Raw genomic sequence first — 17,507 nt, forward strand, 5'->3', positions numbered from 1 at the left:
CCATTCTCATTTAAATCACCATGCGTGGCTTCTTCCTTTATTCTTAACCTCCATATTAATGATTATATAGTGTTAGTGTGGGTGTTTTTGACTACAAGGAACAGAAAACCTGATCACAGAGAACAGAAAACCCCACTTCAGCTTGCTGAAAAAAATTAGTTACAATAGGTCCAGTGAAAAGTCCATGGGGGGTGGCACTTGTGGTAAAGCATATTCCAGAAGTCTGTGTCACATCCCAAAACTGTCTTATCTTGCTACCCAGATCATCTATGTGCACCGCCCAGTTAGATCATCCTTTTGTGTAAAATTAAGAGAGGGTTCCTGCTGCGATAAACAAATTTACATGATAGTCATTGGAGAGCTTCTCTCCTTAAGTGGGATTAATCCCACAGTATTAAATCCAAGATTAAATGGGAAAAAAAAAAGGAAGCCAACAGTTGGAGGAATATAATGCAGATGTCCTAGACCGTGTAGGCATTTGGAAATGAGTTTTTTCTGATGGAGCAAGATCGTTTGTTTAAGAGGTTGGTACTCAGACTAAGAGTCATCAGCTGTCACTGTCCTTAGAGTTCACATATTCTAGTTTCTTACGTATACGCCAAACTAATTTAAGAGGGAAAAATATCTGTAGAAAGCACGTAAGTTCTTTTTATTAGTTAGTAGTAAGCTTTATCAGTAAGTAGTAAGGTAAGGAGGTGTTCAGCTTGGCCCACTAGAGGGCAGCAAATCCTGGTGTCTGGTTTCAGCTGTGGAGCCCATCACCGTGATGATCAAGGAGCAGCTGTTTAGTGTCAGCAGTAAGAAGGGGTGTGGCTGCGCCCAGTGGGTAACGTTTGGAGTGGAGCCCTCTGATCCTTGCATTACTGCCTCACCAGATCTGGGAAGCCTTCCTCCCTCTGTGAACAGCTAGGTACCTTATTTATATCCAGACCTGCTTTCAGTCTGTGGATAATTCAAATTCCTTAGATTATGAAGGAAGGGAATTACATAATGCTATAATTATTCCTGGCAGAGAAAGGCAGGGCCAGGCACAAGCTCCTGCAGCCTGCTCTGCCCTTCATGCAGTACATGGAGCTCTTTGTCCTCGGCAAGACGTGTGAGCAGGAACTCAAGATAAGGGCAAAGGCACCCTTCTCTGAGGACGTGAACCAAGCCTGGCCCTCCTCTCTCTGGACTGCCGCGCATGCCCTTTGCTGCTCTAACAAACACTGCAGGGGTGTAAGCAGGCTCGGCCCCTGCAGTGGGCAACTGAGCATGTTTGTTACTGAGTAAACAAGTAAAGCCTACCAGGTTAGATGGGCCGCTGGCAGCTCCCCAGCCTTCCAGAGGGAAGCCAAACAGGTTTGTGGTTCAGGCAACTCAGACCTTCTTCATCCGCTTCTAATCTTCCTTCTATACAGCAGAGTTTGCTGATGTGAAGGTCTCCCTCAGTTTCTCCACTTTAGAAGTCACCAAGTCAGCTCAGCATGACCAAGTCCTTGGGCTTAGTCTCCTCAAAAGAGGTCTAAACCAAGAGCTAAACTCAGTGGTCACCCACAAAGAGCTCTCAGTCCAGAGACTTTGTTCCATCTCTCTCACTCCCTTTTGGATCTAATTTTTGTCAAGATAATAAATAGTCAAGAGCAGCTTTCTTCCTCCTAGCTGTTCCCTTTTTCGGGAATGGAACCATGTAGGTGTTCCCTGGTTAAATGGAATTTTGCAGGTGGGTTTAGGTACCTACCTGCGAGCTGGGGAGGAGGCTGAAGGTGGGAGCCACCCAGGCCTTTGTAATTTGCCCCACGTGAGCGCCAGATATTGGTGAAATTATTAAGGCCACTCCACGTAGTTAAAAGGAAGATTTATTTAGTGGATAACTTACAAATGAAGGGATAGGTAGGTCGCGGGGGGGGGGGGGGGGGTCTGGGGAAGGTGTATCACAATCCAGCGGTGTTCTCTGGAGCTCTGCTAGGTCCACCTCCACTGCTCAGGGTCCCGGCACAGAGAGAACGCTCGCCCATCCAGATCTCGGGTCTCTAGGCACCTCCCTTGGCCCTGCCTTGTAGGCGTGACAGTTGCCGAAGCCTCAATGGGGGTTGGAACTTCCAGATCAAAGCTGGAATGGCTACCCACTACAAGTCAAGAGCAGTTTTCTTCCTCTTTTAGCCTCATCCACAATGCAAGTGAGTGACTATGGGAAGAAATCTCTCATCTGTACTGGATTTCAGCATTTTCTTCCTTGTTTGTAAGATTATATCCCTGCCCATCAATTTGTGACTTCTGGTCCTTCTCAGAAGGTCAAATCTTATCAGGCTTGGTCACATGACTTGTTTGGCCATGTGAACCAAAGTATGGACCAGAAGTTTTAAGACCATGAGTTTGATTGAGACCAAGTGTCCAGGGGAGGAATTGATGTGATTATATTATAACCTAAATAGTGATTTTTTAAAAGTGGCTTAAACATTGAAGGTGCAGCAACCTGGGTTTATTTGTTTGGTGTTTGGTTTTTGGTGTGTGTGTGTGTATGTGTGTGTGTGTGTGTGTGTGTGTGTGTGTGTGTGTGTTCACCTTTGCTCTGATCCAAATAGAGATCTCTGCTTTGTTTGAGAAGACACTCAAGGAGCCATTGCCTACCAAGACTCACAAATGTGGTGTCAGTGAAAACTGTACACTGTTGTAAGCCACTGAGAGTTTTAGGATCATGTGTTGCTGCAGCAAAGTCACCTAATGCAAATTCCAAGTAGTAAATAATAAATGGAAGATATAAATGTAATAGTCTCAATTCCCAATGGCCTTTATTTATATAAAAGTATATTAAATAAATTATTTCAATATATACAAATAGAAGCTATATACATAGAAAAACCCATATACAAAACCTTTAAAATTTATATAAATATGTGCAAGGTTAACCATAGACACTTTGAAGTACCTTAAGTCATAAAACTCAGTGCAGTTTCTTTATGGAGTAGTCTTATAAAAATAGAACTGGCTATCGATGTTTAATCCCCACCATTGTCATTAAAGTGCTGAATTGTAACACATATCAGAAAGATGCCCAAGCAGAAATATCCTGCATTTAACACATTAATATGAAAGTCTACCAGTTGCTTTGAACTTCCAAAAGTACCTAGAAAGGGAGACAAATAAACCACATACCGCTTTACAGAAGGACAGCTGTTAGAAAAGTCCACCAGTTCCCACTATACTGCCCTAGAGTCCATGAAATCGCTTCTCCAGGGCCCTTCCAAAAGTCCCCCAGTGACCTAGTGTCTTCCTGAGTGTAGAATACACAATCTAAAAAAGCATTTGTGCAAGAGACGCTGTAGTGTTCACCAGTCTGTACCCTCAGTACATTTTAAAGTGACAAATGCTAGTGTTGGAATCAGAGCGTTGGCTGGAATATCGGGTCACAGGGAGCCTTTCTGAAGCAGACTCTTAGAGCTCCACGCTCCACATCCTCTGTTCCCATCAGAGGTCTTGGTAACAGTGCCATGCAGCTCGTGTGGCACTTAGTGGCTTCAGCCTCCTTCCTCTACGCCACTCGAAGTGGGGAGGTCTCCTTCCTTTTCTGCCCAGCTCTGCTCTGTCTCCGCTTGCACAGATATATGGACAGGAGGATGATAAAGATGGTGACCACGAACACCACTGCTCCCACAATGATGAGTGTTTCTGGAAAAAAAAAAAAAAAAAAAAAAAAAGACACAAAGTCAATTTGGAGGCTCAAATCCCATTCACAGGTGGGCGTGACCCCAAATGACACCATCCTGCTTTTTTGAAATTTGAAGTCTATTTCTTCCACTCTTTCTACCATTCTTAGATTAAAAAAGAATTTACCCAACCTCATATGCTTGAGAGAAACTGACAACGACTATAGCATTAAATGAGTCACCCTATGTTCCTAGGATAGAGAAGACCCCTGGAGTCAGATGCAAGAACAGGCATTGGAAATGTGGCCAAAAGGGACCCTGTGTTTGGTGGCCGAGATCATAGTAGAAGATGAATGGGAAGGGCAAAGAGGAGATCCAGTGTGGTGCAGGAGATGAGGAGACAGTAGCTGGCTGGTGTAGCGAGGAGGCTTTCTAGAGGAAATACCTCAGAGGATAGAGGTGAGGCCACAGAATTAGAGTAGAGCTTAGGAAAGGGAATCTGGAGGCTTGTGGTTCAGGAGCTGGCCCAGAGGGGTGTGGGCCCAGTGGAAAGAAGTTTCTGTCAATAGGAGTAAGAAGGCAGAATACTTCAATGTATTCTTGCATTTTAAAATATTATTTTTAGGTTAGCATTTAAAGTAATGGGTTTAATGGTGGCATTTTCATAAGTACATGTAATTAGACTTTGTTCTCATTCATCCCTTGCGCCCATACCCCTTTGTCTTTCTCCAGATAGGCCACCCCTGTACTTTCTTATCACATCTATTCCATTCCCTTTCCCTTATAGCTCTCCCTTCTCTCTCATGGTCCTCTTTCTAGTTCCATGACCTACACACACACACACACACACACACACACACACACACACACACACACGTATATAATTTTAAAATACCACATATAAGAGAAAACTGTGGTAGTCGTCTTTCTGAGTCTGGCTTACTTGCCTTAACATAATGACTTGAAACTTAACAGGGGTCAGCCACTGCTCCTGTCCCCTGCCTCTTCTTCCCTGATCGCATGCAACTCCCCTTCTCTGTGGGGCCCAGAGGGATATCCACAGGCTTTCAGGCATGACACTGAACACCCAGAGTGTGTGTTCACATACACACACACACACACACACACACACACACACACATCCCCTGTAGCAACAGGCCATCATAGGTGTGCTGAAATATCTGCCATGTCCAGAGCTAGCTGGTCCAGAAGCCACTGCCCCCCAGATCATAGTGTCCGCAAACACAGGCAGAGATGGCCGTGACCCGAGACTTAAGTCCTAACTGTGCTCTGCATACCCAATGCCCCACAGAACTGGACCCATTGCGAGTGCCCAGAAAAGTGCTTGCTAACCAAGGGGGCCACATGGAATCATTTCTAAATGCCCCGAAGAGAACCCAAAAGAAACCCTAAAACACCCTAAAGTTATTTCTCCCAGAATGTTTGAACCAAAGAGGTCCATGCTGTCTCCGACATGGGGCAGCCCACCAGGCCACTGACAGCCATGGCCACTCACCTCCCATTATACTTCTCCATTGGTCCGTGCACTCGGTGATGCTTTCTGGGCTCCTTTGGTTAATTTTCCTGGAGTTAATCAGAGCTTGGACAAAGAAGCAGTAGCTTCCTCCTTGATCCACATCAATGGAAAAATTATCAGTGCTTGTAGTGGCTTCTTTCTGTGAAAAGATAAAGAGTGCTTAGTCCGTCGAGGCTCAGCATGAATTCTTTCACCTTATTTAGTCACTGAGGAGGGTGAAACCTGGGATCTAACCAAGTTCTATGCAGACATCATTGACATAGGAGGATTAGAAGTTACTGGGTCAACGAGTAACTCCTGATAACTGCTAAGGATGCCTTCACCAAGGCTGAAAAGGTACAACTTAGGTACATCCAACTCAGTTCAGCCCCTTTTTCTATAGGGAAAAAAAAAATAGAATCACTGAAGAGGCTACATTTGGGGGCCAGGGATGTAACTCAGTGGTAGAGAACTTGTCTGGTGTACCAGGCCTGGGTAACAATCCCCAGCATCACAAAGCGGCATGCACACATGCACGCATGTGCGCACACAAATTAATTAATAAGTCATCCCCCGCCCCCAGCCCTCGGAGATTATCTGGTCCAGCTCCTTGGTTGAGAAACTGGAATGTCTGAAAGGACCTGCCCCAGGGCACAAGGCAACTAACTCCAAAGTGACAGGAGAGCGAGGACCTGTCGTCCATACCACCCTGACAACCCCTAGTCTGCTGTATTTGAACTAGGAAAGAAAGCAGCGGGCCGTGGAGAATCAAGGGTCTATAAAACAAGGCATAAAAATGAATGAGAAATTTCTCACCTTTCCTGTGCTTGCGTCTCTCCGATAAAAGAGTGTGTAACTCAAGTCCTTGCCGAAAATGTCCCGCAGGGTGAGGAAGGTGCCGTTCTGTCTGACCAGAGTACGTGGGTCTTCTACTGTCACGTTCAGTTTCCGACCAACTTGTTTAAAATTCTTAATTACTGGCTGTCCGAGTTTTGCTGAAATGGAAAAAAAAATTAAATTACCTTGGCTGGAAATTACAGTCAATACAAAGAAAAGATCACTTAGTTGTCATAATGGACAGCTCCTCTATTGTTCAGATAGAACATCTGTACAGACTCAGCTCCAGGAACAGGGGTGGTGGAGGCTCCTGGAGCTGAGTCCAAGACAGCACATGACAATGCCATCCTCTGGAAATACAAGGAGAGCTTTCATCATTAGAAAATCTGAAAAGGAACTGGTGGGATTAATTTTAATAATAAACTTCAATCAATATAAACACTTTATGGATATTTTACATTTTTCAAAAACTGGCATATATTTCATCTTGGCAGCATTAGCCATATTTCTAGAGTTTGGTGGCCATGTGTGGATGATGGAATGTACATTGTCCAATGCAGCTTTGCAAGCTGCCATATTTTAGCTATAATAAATTAGGGGCCGGGAAGCCCAAGAGGTGTCCCTGGTCCACCCAGGAGTCCATTTTAAGCTATTGGTTCCTGGTTCAGTTACCTCCTGTGCTCTGGTTATATGATGGTCAGATAAGTCCTCACTCTATGCAAGTCGAAGGACAGTGTGTGTGTGTGTGTGTGTGTGTGTGTGTGTGTGTGTGTGTGTGCTCTGCCATGTACCACAAAGGATCTGGCCTGGCTTACTGAAAGCTCAAGAACTATAAAGGATAGTCATGGCTGGGGGAGAATGATTGCCAGTGAGCCTGCATGAAGATGAAGCAGAAACACAGGGGGAAAAACACAAGGGAGTCCGAAGAGAGGGCCTTGTCAATGGAGACCCTAGGAATTCGGCCACATTCGCCTGGGTAATGAGACCATCAGAGCAAATATCAGAAGTAAAACTCTGGTCGATCGTCCCTTACCCATCCATGTCACAGTGCTGTCAGAGGGGTACAGATGGGATCACCAAAAATACAACACTCTTGTTTGACCCAGCAGGCCTTGCAAAAAGGAGTGGAGTTCAGTCTTCCTACTATGCTGCATGTGCTTATGAAATGTCTACTTCTGAACCACAGTCCTGACTGCCTCCCCCACCTCCTGGCAAATCGCCTACTTGGCGGGAATTCTCTGCACTTCCTTATTAGGCTAGCACACTGGGCCAAAGGTAGGGAAGAATGCATGCCACACATTCAAACCCAGCACGAGGGAGGCTGGCCAGAGCTGGCAGGTACTAGCTCATCTGGGGATCAAATGAAGCTCAGCTGGTTGAGGAACCAATGCACCAGATTATAGGCACAAGCGAGCTTCCCTGTGGACCTGTGCTTGTTTGGGGAAAATCCTCAACTAGGACCTCTGATCTGATGAAAGGATTGAAAAATCCATCGTGTGCCGAATATCTTGATAGAGTATCCCGAGGAAAAGCCACAACCCTAGCCTTGGTGCAGCCTCCAGCTGGTTACTGGTAGGAACTGAGGGTAGACAGTAGATGGCACAATGATCAACACACAAGTTCACGTTCTGTGGACCTCCTGCCACACCTGCAGAGAGCGGGAGCTCATTTATTAGATGTGCATCTATCTCTCTGTGTATAGAGACACATGTTTAATCTAATGGCCAGTAGGGGTCACAAAGCACAAGAATATACAGAAGACTAGACCAAGAATGAAGACATTACAAGCCAAGCTACTTACTGTCTCGGTAAGGTAAAAATTCTGGGGCATTTGTAAGTGGTGCGTTCCCCCAATAAGTGTTATTTGTTGGGACAGATAGGACTCTTGCTTGATAAATCTGGCGCACATCCTGTACGATCTCATCTGTGAGGTCACACTCAGTGTTTGGGGTTAAGAAGCATTTGATTTTCCAGTTACTAGATCCAGAGCTAAAGGAAGGAAGGAGAAAAAGAAATGGGATGTTAGGGTCTTGTGTCCACCAGGAGGAATGGCCTCCTGACAGAGTGCTCTGTGCTACCAACTGGCAGCTACAGGGGAACCTGAAGAGGCATTCCCCACCCTGAGCAATTGATATACAAATGCAAGTTCACTGGTTCTGCTGGATTTTTTAAATTAATCAGTTAATTTTATTTAATATGCATTGGTGTTTGCCCTGTATGTATGTGTGTGTGTGTGTGTGTGTGTGTGAGGGTGTCAGATCCTCTGGAACTGGAGCTTACAGACAGTTGTGAGCTGCCATGTGGGTGCTGGGAGAGCAGCCAGTGCTCTTATCCACTGAGCCATCTCTCCAGCCCCCTTTTAAAAATGCATGTGAGCACAGAAGGTCAGAGACACTAAGTCACCCAGTAATGGGTGGAAGACCTGGGATTGTTAGCCTCACCACGCCACACGCTAACTGTGACTACAAGAATGAGAACACACCTCTCCAAAGATCCGAGACAGCCAATGCAGGTAATACCCATTTAAACAAAGTCTGAGCCTCCGAGGGCGGAGGACAGATCTTTCGTTCTCTCCCCCACCCCACTGCTATGAGAGCTCTGAACATGCGGGCTCTCTTTGGACCAAGAGTTCTGATTTTCATCTCTCTACCAAGCAGCGTGGCTTCGGTGTGCGCTGAGTATGAGGCTGCTGCCCGTTCAGGGTGAATACACACTCCCTACGATCACACTCATTAAGAAGAATCCAGCGCCGCCTTAAAGAGATTATAGCAAATGAGGTTAACATGTGCAAAGGGGCCAGCATGCTATCTGGGATACGGAGAGTCAGTGGTTGACTAACCATCCACGATGATCATGGCAGAATGTAATTACGTAGGGAATCTGTTATTGATAGACTTTATTATCCAACATAGATATAGAATATGATACAATGAGCAGGGGTGTCACACAGAGATTCAATTATCTAAATCCACATAGAAGAGGCACAAATGTGGATTCTTCAAAAACATAGCCAGATTGAAAGAACCTGGGTACATATGTCCTTTATCCTCAAAGTTACACACTAGCATTAAAACGGGAACATTTTAGCTTCTTGTATTTTTTTTATTATTATTTTCTTCTATGATAAGTATAGAGGCTGTTTGGATCCAGGATGACTAAAATGCACCTTGATCACATCTTTCCCATATCAAAAGCCAATGGTGAGCTTCTTGGTGGCTTCTTTCCACCAATAAGACAAACAGGTCGTTCGGGGGTAAGGCTCTGGGTGAGGACATACAGCTGAGAGATGCGGTGTTTTGTTCCACCCAGCTCACAAGTAGGAACACGTGCTCTCTGAAAAAACTTTAGAGCAGGGGCCTGCATCATCCCGTGACAGCAGGTCAACGAGAGGACAGCTCTCCAGCGAGGTCCTCTGGGTGCTGCTAAGAGCACAACCACTTGAAAAGTCTTCAAGGTCCCTCTAGGTTAGTGAAAAAAAAAAACCCAAATTTGGAAATAAAAGTCCCTCCTAGTTTCCTGAGGAGTTCCAACAGAAAACAGACATTCGCTAATTGAGTTAGAGGCTGTGTCTGGACGCTTCTAAATTCAGCTCCAGAATTCAGCACACACTATGGACTGGGTGGCCCAAGTTGTGGCGTGGTGCTGAGGCAGGGCCTCTGGTACTTCCCAGCTAACCGCTGAGCCTATTTTCAGAGAAGATGCTGTGGAGACTCAACCGAGGGGCTTTGGTACCCAGAGCTGCCCTTGGGCCAGCACCACACAGCCAAGCGTCAGCAGCATGGGTGGAGGTGGGGAACAGGGTCCCCTGGTTAAGGTGCTGTCTCCTTGGGGGGGGGGGATGAGAAAATAAAGGAGATTCAGGAGAAGCAGTGATGAGCGAGGCCCTTCTCTCTACCTTGCATCAGACTGACAGACTCTCCTGAGGATGTGGCACACCTCAGTTCCAGGCAGCCTGGCACTCAGCAGCAGCAGTCAGGGTAGGTCCCTGGCTTCCCTGGGGCAACAGTCTCATGGAGAAAAATGACTGCCATGATTCCCTTAGTCCTGGAATTCCCTTTCCCCTGGGAAGAGTGAAGGCTAGCTTAGGTCTCAGGTACTGACCGATGGAAATGCTTCCAGGATCAGCCAGCTGAGCAGCAAGGGCCTGAGGAGGGTGACCTGACCCGTAGGATACCCAAGTCTGAGGGCATTCCTAAGCTGTGCCCTGAGCTCTGGTGTTTGCAGATCATGAGCTCTATTCATCTCAATAATGACCACCTTAAAATTCCCCCAAACTTACAGCTGGTAAAGGCTAATATTTCAAAAATCAAGTCAACCCAAGCTACATTTCCAATGCTGTTCCAATTAAGACAATATATTTAGAAGATAGTAATTCCTCCCCAAATCTAATCTTCGTATCTAGAAGGAAAGTGCTTCCTAAGGTAAATGCCAGGTTTATACAAAGGAAATTAATTACTTTAACAGTTCTCAACTGTTAGAATATGAATTTGTTTCGAGTCAGAGTCTCACTATGTAGCTCCAGTTGGCTTTGAACATATATGTAGCCTTGAACTCATAATCCTTGTGCTTCATATGACCAAGGTGTGCAGGGATTACAGGTGTGTTCCGCCATTACCAGTTCAACTCAATTGATTATGGCTGGGATCCAAGCCTTTGTGTATGGTAGAAAAGGACCCTACTACTGAACCCTATCACCAGCCTTTGAATGGATAAGTTGGACCACAACGGTAATTACAGATTAGGAAATGTCTGTATATCTGCATATATCTATGTATAGCTACACATGCATGTATGCGTGCATGCTCACACTCAAGTTCTCTTCGCTTTTGGTTTGGCGATAGTGATGGAGTTCATTTTGAAAAACAAGACAGTCCTCGGAAAGACCCACACCTGAGAGTTGCGCCCTAGTACTACAAAAGGTTCGGCACAAGCTGGAGCCGCAGAACACAGAGGCAAAAACACACTTGACTTTTGCCGGTGATACTCTTACATCTCTGCATCATCTCTATTAAAATAATTTCCACACCAGGCAGCCTCAATTTCCCAAGTTCCTTGCACATCTCCTCGAACCGATCAGAAACCAAAGGCTTGCCAAGAATACGTGAAAACCATCAAAGGGAAACGTGGCACACCCTGATACTTAGATTTCAAGTGTTGAATTACTTGTTCCTGAGAGCTGTCAGTCAGTGAACAGGCTTGAAGGAGCCCAACGGCCCTCAGACAGCAAAGGATATAGACAATCCAGCACTGTTTACTAAGCAGCTCAGTGAGTCAGGAACTTGGCCTCCACCAAGACCAAAATTAGATTCACAGAGTCCATAGATGAGTGAACCCAGCACGGCTTCAGGGCAATGTAGACTCTGGAATCCCTCCTACCTCTGCCCGACATGCCAGGAGCAGCCCAGTCTAGACAGCTAGCAACCGGAAAGGCACATTGGTGCTTATAGGAGATTAGCCACCATCGACCCCAAAGCATACTATAAATGCCTGCGTGAGCAGGCTCGCCCCTCTAAAGCTTATGCACTTAATAGTTTTCCTATAATTTCCTCCAAATAACTAGACATTATATCATTTTATTTATTTGTTTTTTATTGTTTATTTATTTTGATACAGGATCCCATGTATTGCAGGATGGCCTGGAACTCCATATATATATCAAGACTGACTGTGGATTTTTAATCGTACTGCCTCCACCTCCTGAGTGACTCCATGCCAATTCTATGCATCGCTGGGCATCTAACCCAGGGCTTTAAGTGTGCTAAGTAAGTACTCAACAGACTGAGGTGTGTCCCCAGCTCCTGTCCTATCAGTTTAAAGTATGGAAATGTTCCACCTTGATGGGACATGACAGTGGCCGGCATATCACAATGAAAATTCTATGATTTGCTAAATAGCCTCACCTAACATCGGCTTTAAAGAGTCGGTATTAGTGCACAAGAGCTGGAAGAGCAAAAACACTATCTTTTTGTCTTTAATTTAGCTTACCTTATCTCCACATTGTAGACATAATCGACGGGTTTGGGTTTCCACTCCAAAATTGTCTTGAAATTCATTGATTTCCAGGTTAAATTAAACGCTCTTGGTGGAGTACCTATAAACAACACAAAAGAACCATAATTGCATGCACTTCTGTGTTCACGAAACACTTTCCCATCCTCAAAAGGAGCACATTTTAAATGTCAGTTACAAAAATGTTGCTGACTTATCAAGAAGAGAGAGAGAGAGACCCCAATTTTTTTCTAGACCCATTTCGTCCTCCTGGCAACATCCACACCGCAGTCCGTGGAAACGGCTGAAGACCCTGAAGTTCTTGTTTGAACTATTCAAGGGAAAGTCCCCTTCCTAACGACATGGAAGGAGCGCACAAGGTCCACTCACCGTGCTAGAGAGTCCCAGACCCTTCTGTTCTGACATGGTCAGGCTCAAAGTAGAGGCAGCAGCAAAGGATTAGAGTAAGTTCAAAAGAGGGTACGTCCCACACACGTGAGGCGAGTCCGGAATGCGCATAAACGAAAAAAGCCAAGCTTGACCTTTCCGATTGTAATCTAAAATATCTCTACACTGAAACTCCCAAGGAGAGCAAGGTAGACGGGCGGCCCACGTGGCACCTGTCACATGGTGGGATGCCATTCCATTAAAATACTCTGTTACTAACGTCTCTTTTTGCAAGTCCTCGGGTTTCCGTCTCAGCCTCACCCCAAACATAGGGCAGATGTGGGGTATGCACTCTGTCTTGCCCGAGTTTACAACAGGATTGCTTCTTTCAGATCTAAACTAAAGGCCACAAGGGCAGCTATTTATTGCGGGAAGGCGCACACCTTTTCAAAGATAAAATGCAAGCCACGGAAAGCACGCCGACTTGGACAGAGGCGGACCCACGGGCCCACCACCTTCAAGGGCACAACTTCTTAGGAAGCTCTGTCCTCAAAGTCAAAGCGGGAACCCCAGATCATTATGCAACCGCGGTGGACGCACAAAGCAGGCATCTCCAGCGGCGACAAAAGCCAGGGGATCAGGCGCCAACTACCTTCCCGCCCTGCGTTCATTCAAACCCTCAGGACAAGTGCAGCTTATCCCGTCCACAGGTGCGGCGGGGCACGTTGGGGTCCTTCCCCCAAGAAACCACAGCAGCCCCCAGCCAGCCAGATCTGTTCCTTGTCTCCGGGGCGCCACGAGATCCCCATGACCAGTGCCACTCACCTGCAGCCACGGTCACCTGGGCAAGGAGGGCAGCCGAGAAAGGTGGGCGCGAGGGCCGCTAGGAGGCGCGGGCGCACGGGGATCGCCATGTCCAAGGTCTGGTGGCGCGAGGTCGCGAGGCTTCGGCGGCGGCGCGGAGGCTGCGCTACGGGGAAGCGATCGGAGAGAGCGGGAGATGGGTACCGGCTATACCCAGGCTGCCGGGGTCCCCGCGGGGCGCGTTATAAAGGGCCGCGCGCGGCCACCGGCGCCTCTCCACCCCGCGCCGCCTCCGCGGAGGCCAGCGACTCCCCGCCCCCCAGCCCGGGTCACTCGCCTTCGCGGTGGGCGGCTCCCGGTCAATCCACACCCCTGCCCCGCCTCCTCCCATAGGAAACTCCGAGACCCCGAAAGGGGTGACTCACCCGTGATTCAACCGCGCCGCCGAGCGCCGAGCTGCCCCTTCGGCGCAGGCGGATCCAGGTGCTGCAGAGACCCAGGCTGCCCCACCGATCCCCGCATGACCAGCCTGGGTGGCTTTCGAAGAAGAAAGGAGTCGCGTTGGAGGGAACCTGAGTTGAAAGTCAAGGGAGCCTTACTTTCCCTGTGCTTTCCATGTAGTCTGCGCCCCTAGCAGAAGATGTATCAGGGTCCCTAATAGAACAGGGCAGTTCCAGGCTCTGCCTGAGCACCCAGTGGTTAGCAGAACATTCGGCCAGTCCCTTGGTACATTGTGCAGGGCGGTGCAGTAAATACACGTGTCTGCCATGGACAAGTGCCCTGGATTAGATCTAAAGGCCACTTGGCATCCCCTTCCCATACCCACCCCGTCCCCGTTCCGGTTCCCAGCTTCAGAGGGTGACTGGGGAACTGCAGTTTAAAGTCCGGGGAGAATTTGAGCATGACTTCTGTAGGCAAGGGGTTCCAGGAAGGATGGTTCTCACGTTGAGGTTCTCACGTTGTGGGTTTAGAGGGAATTCCTCCCAAATACAGAGAAACAAAAAATGAAACTGAAAAAAAAAATAACATTCGGACTTCCAGTTTTGTTTGTTTGTTTTTCTTTCTAGATGCTGGGAATGGGGAGCTCACCCATTCCAAGCACACCTCTGTCACTGAGGCTAGTCCCAAACAGGTGTCACTTGCAAGCTTGGGTTTTCTTTTTTCCTGGCTTCCTTTTCTAGGTTTTGCTGTGAAGCTGGTCAGGTCTGAGAATGTCACTTGTCATATTGGTAGCGTTTGTCCAACATCTTGTCAAAAGAGTTCTCATCATTCCTTGTCGACTCTTCAACTTATTCCTTCCTTTACACCAGGGGTTTTCACCCTTCCTAATCCTGCAGCCCTTTAATACAGTCCATGTTGTGGGGACCCCCAACCATAACATTATTTTCTTTGCTACTTTCATAACTGTAATTTTGCTACTGCTATGAATCGTAGTGTAAATATCTGTGTTTTCCTGTGGTTTTAGGGGACTCCTGTGAAAGGGTCGTTTAATCCCTCATGAGGTTGCAAAACACTGCTTCATCATACACTTTCTTTTTTCACTTCCTTTAGTAAAGTCAAGCTTAGGAAAGCCTTGTAGGCTCTGAGAAGTGTAAAAAATCACTAACCTGTTGTCACACTCACAGTGCCTTTGATTGGGCTTCCTGATTATGTCTGAGAACAGACAGGGCAGAACCTCTTAGATATCCTTTAACAGTACCAGTCCTGAGGCCAGCGGGGCCGTGTGGACTCACGGGCCAAACTGCACAACATAGCTCTACCTGGTCCTCTACTCCAGGGGCTTTCCCCTTGCCGGCTACTCCTGATCGGGCAAACAAAGATTGCATCAAGCAAACTGTTAAGAGAATGATTAATTTTTCCATTCACGGACACTCAAAAGTGTCCTGCAGTGGCGTGGAAAACACGCGCAGTTTGAGGAACTCATTGTTGGTAGGCAGAAATATCCTGTTGGCTATTCCTTAAAACACACATGCATGAAGACACGTAGAGAGCTCGATTTCCTTTTACATAAGCGGTGGTGAAATGTGGCCCATGAGGAGTTTGCAAACAGCCAGGACATTCTTTCAGTCCTTCCTATACACGTGTATAGAGGACGCTAGCAGCTTTACCCATTCCATCCAGCACTCCGTGTACTTTTGATTATGTACTCACATGCCAATCTTCCCCATTCAAGCTTTTTTTGGGGGGAAAATCATGTTCCCCCCCTTTAGTCCTTAGCACAGTTACCAGCTCTTGGGAGGTGCCGTGTGTTTAAATCAATGAAGATTACTGTGCAGTGATGCATGCAGCTGGAAGTTTGGATTAACATTCAAGAGATGGACTCTGTCACTGAAGTTTCCCTTCGGAGCAGCCGGGGCCAGTGGGATGGTCGGATGGGTGAGAAAATGCAAATCGATGTAAATCAAAAGGCGCCGCCCCGCTCGCCGCCTGCCCCAGCCCCAGCCCCCATGGTCTCTAGGTGGTTGAGGCTCTTTCTGGCTTCCAGGACTTCTAACTGGAGGGGAGGTAGTTCCAGAGCAGAATGAAGAAGTTTGGAGCTGTTCATTTCTCTAACAGGCTGCACTCTAGGGTGATTCAGAACCTGCCCAGTCATGGGACCAGGCTTAACAGCTGTTGAGCGTAATTTCCTCAAAATGTCTGTCTTCCTAGGAAAAGGACAGGTTAAGATTTATGATAAAAGGTAAAATTGAGAGAGAGAGAGAAAAAAAAAAAAAACCACCCTGCTATATGCATGGGAAATGGTAAAAAAAAAAAAAAAAAGAACAATTTAACCACCACCCCTCCCCCCCTCAAAATGTAGGTAAAAGGCAAAATATGAGAAAAAAGCCAGAGGGAATTCAGTTAGTGAGAACACAGAGTTCTGAGTGGGGGGGAAAGTGACTCAGCAAAACCAAAGAAACATCTGTCAGGGTTAGTCATGAAGAAACTGGCAGTAGTGGTGATGGCTTCTTGTGAAAATAATTATGTACTATCCAACCAAAATTGGTTTCAATCAAAATTAGCTGAAAACCTGCACAATAAGAATCTGTTACCCTGACCGTCCCCACATGCTCCTGCTCACCAGCTCGGTCACTCAGTCAGTCAGTGACCACACAGCACCGAGATTTGGAAAAACACTATTTTTACTTATTTATTTATTGGTTAGTTAGTTAGTTACTTAGTTTGAGACAAGTTCTTATTAGATAGCCCTAGCTAGCCTGGAACTAAGTGTAGACCAGGCTGGCCTCCAACTCACAGAGGTCTACTTGCCTTTACAACCTAAGTGCTGGGATTAAGGGCATGTGGCTTAAAAACCCTCACAATTTTAGAGAAACATCTTCTAGTCTAAGTCTTGGGTTTTTTTTTTTTTTTCAAACACAAGGCTCAGTAGAGTGTCTGATAAACACACTTTCATAATGATCAATAGTTAACATTTTATTGTGTACATGCAATGATGAGAGATAAATTATAAATGAATCTCAGTTATGATCTTAGTTTTAAAAAATCCACTCAAAAGGAACCTTTAACCTGCACTTTTATTAATACAACACCATGTGGCTTAAAATTTTGTAGGGTAGCACTTTCTGCAAGAATGCCTTAATTCTCAATTTCTGAGACTTCTCACTGAATTTGATGTATAGAAATCCACTCAACAGACACTCGAATGCCTAGCAGCTGCTGGATTCTGTACTAGACTACAGATGTGCAGACTAAAATAAAAAGTCCCTCTCCTGTGAAAATACATCATCTTCCCTACTTGGGTTTTTAATGTTTGAATGCTTTTCTGTCAGCATATGGAGTGGAGAGGAAAGCATTTTCATAGTGTTGTTTATTGATAAATTTTCTTCTACTCCCTCCCAAGCAAAAAACTTTAAGCCTGTCATGGTCAGCCCTTCTAAAAGGCATTTTAAAAAGATTCATTTTCTTTTTTAAGAGGGAGGGGGGACAAATGCCTGTGCAGGTCAGGAAAACTGAGCTGGATGTCCTGAAGAGAATTCTGCAGATGGCTGTAAGCTTCCCAGAATGAGTGCTGGAAACCAAACTCAGGTCCTCTGCGAGATCAGCACATATTCCGAACCGCTGAGCCATCTTACCAGCTCCAGACAGGAATCTTCCACTCAGAAAATTACCTAGGAGTTTGAAAATCCCTTGAGCGAGTGAAAAAAATTAACGAAATAGCCAACTTGAAAGCTCATGTGCAGTTACATTTCAATCTTGTTTCTGTATTTACTTGTTGACATTTTCTAATAGCCTAGTTCACTGATGTTTTGAAGTCTATCCAGTCACTTTTGCCTTTGATGATGATGCTTCGTCTTCTCCTGAGTCTTTGTTCAAGGAAAGCTCTCAAGGCAGAGAGTAACTCTCAGTAA

General features: G+C 46.2%; 1 protein-coding gene across 1 annotated transcript; it reads right to left on the reverse strand.

Annotated features, from left to right (window-relative positions):
* Positions 1-2,746: 2,746 nt before the first annotated feature.
* F3 (coagulation factor III, tissue factor) lies at positions 2,747-13,363 on the reverse strand. The gene is given in 7 exon segments (XM_028880077.2): positions 2,747-3,648; positions 5,143-5,302; positions 5,959-6,137; positions 7,781-7,968; positions 11,965-12,070; positions 13,180-13,207; positions 13,209-13,363. Coding segments are annotated over 7 exon segments (858 nt in total). The 5' UTR covers positions 13,269-13,363; the 3' UTR covers positions 2,747-3,511.
* Positions 13,364-17,507: the final 4,144 nt, after the last annotated feature.

This window comes from Peromyscus leucopus, chromosome 6 (genome assembly GCF_004664715.2).
Source record: "Peromyscus leucopus breed LL Stock chromosome 6, UCI_PerLeu_2.1, whole genome shotgun sequence".
Taxonomy (NCBI): Eukaryota; Metazoa; Chordata; class Mammalia; order Rodentia; family Cricetidae; genus Peromyscus; species Peromyscus leucopus.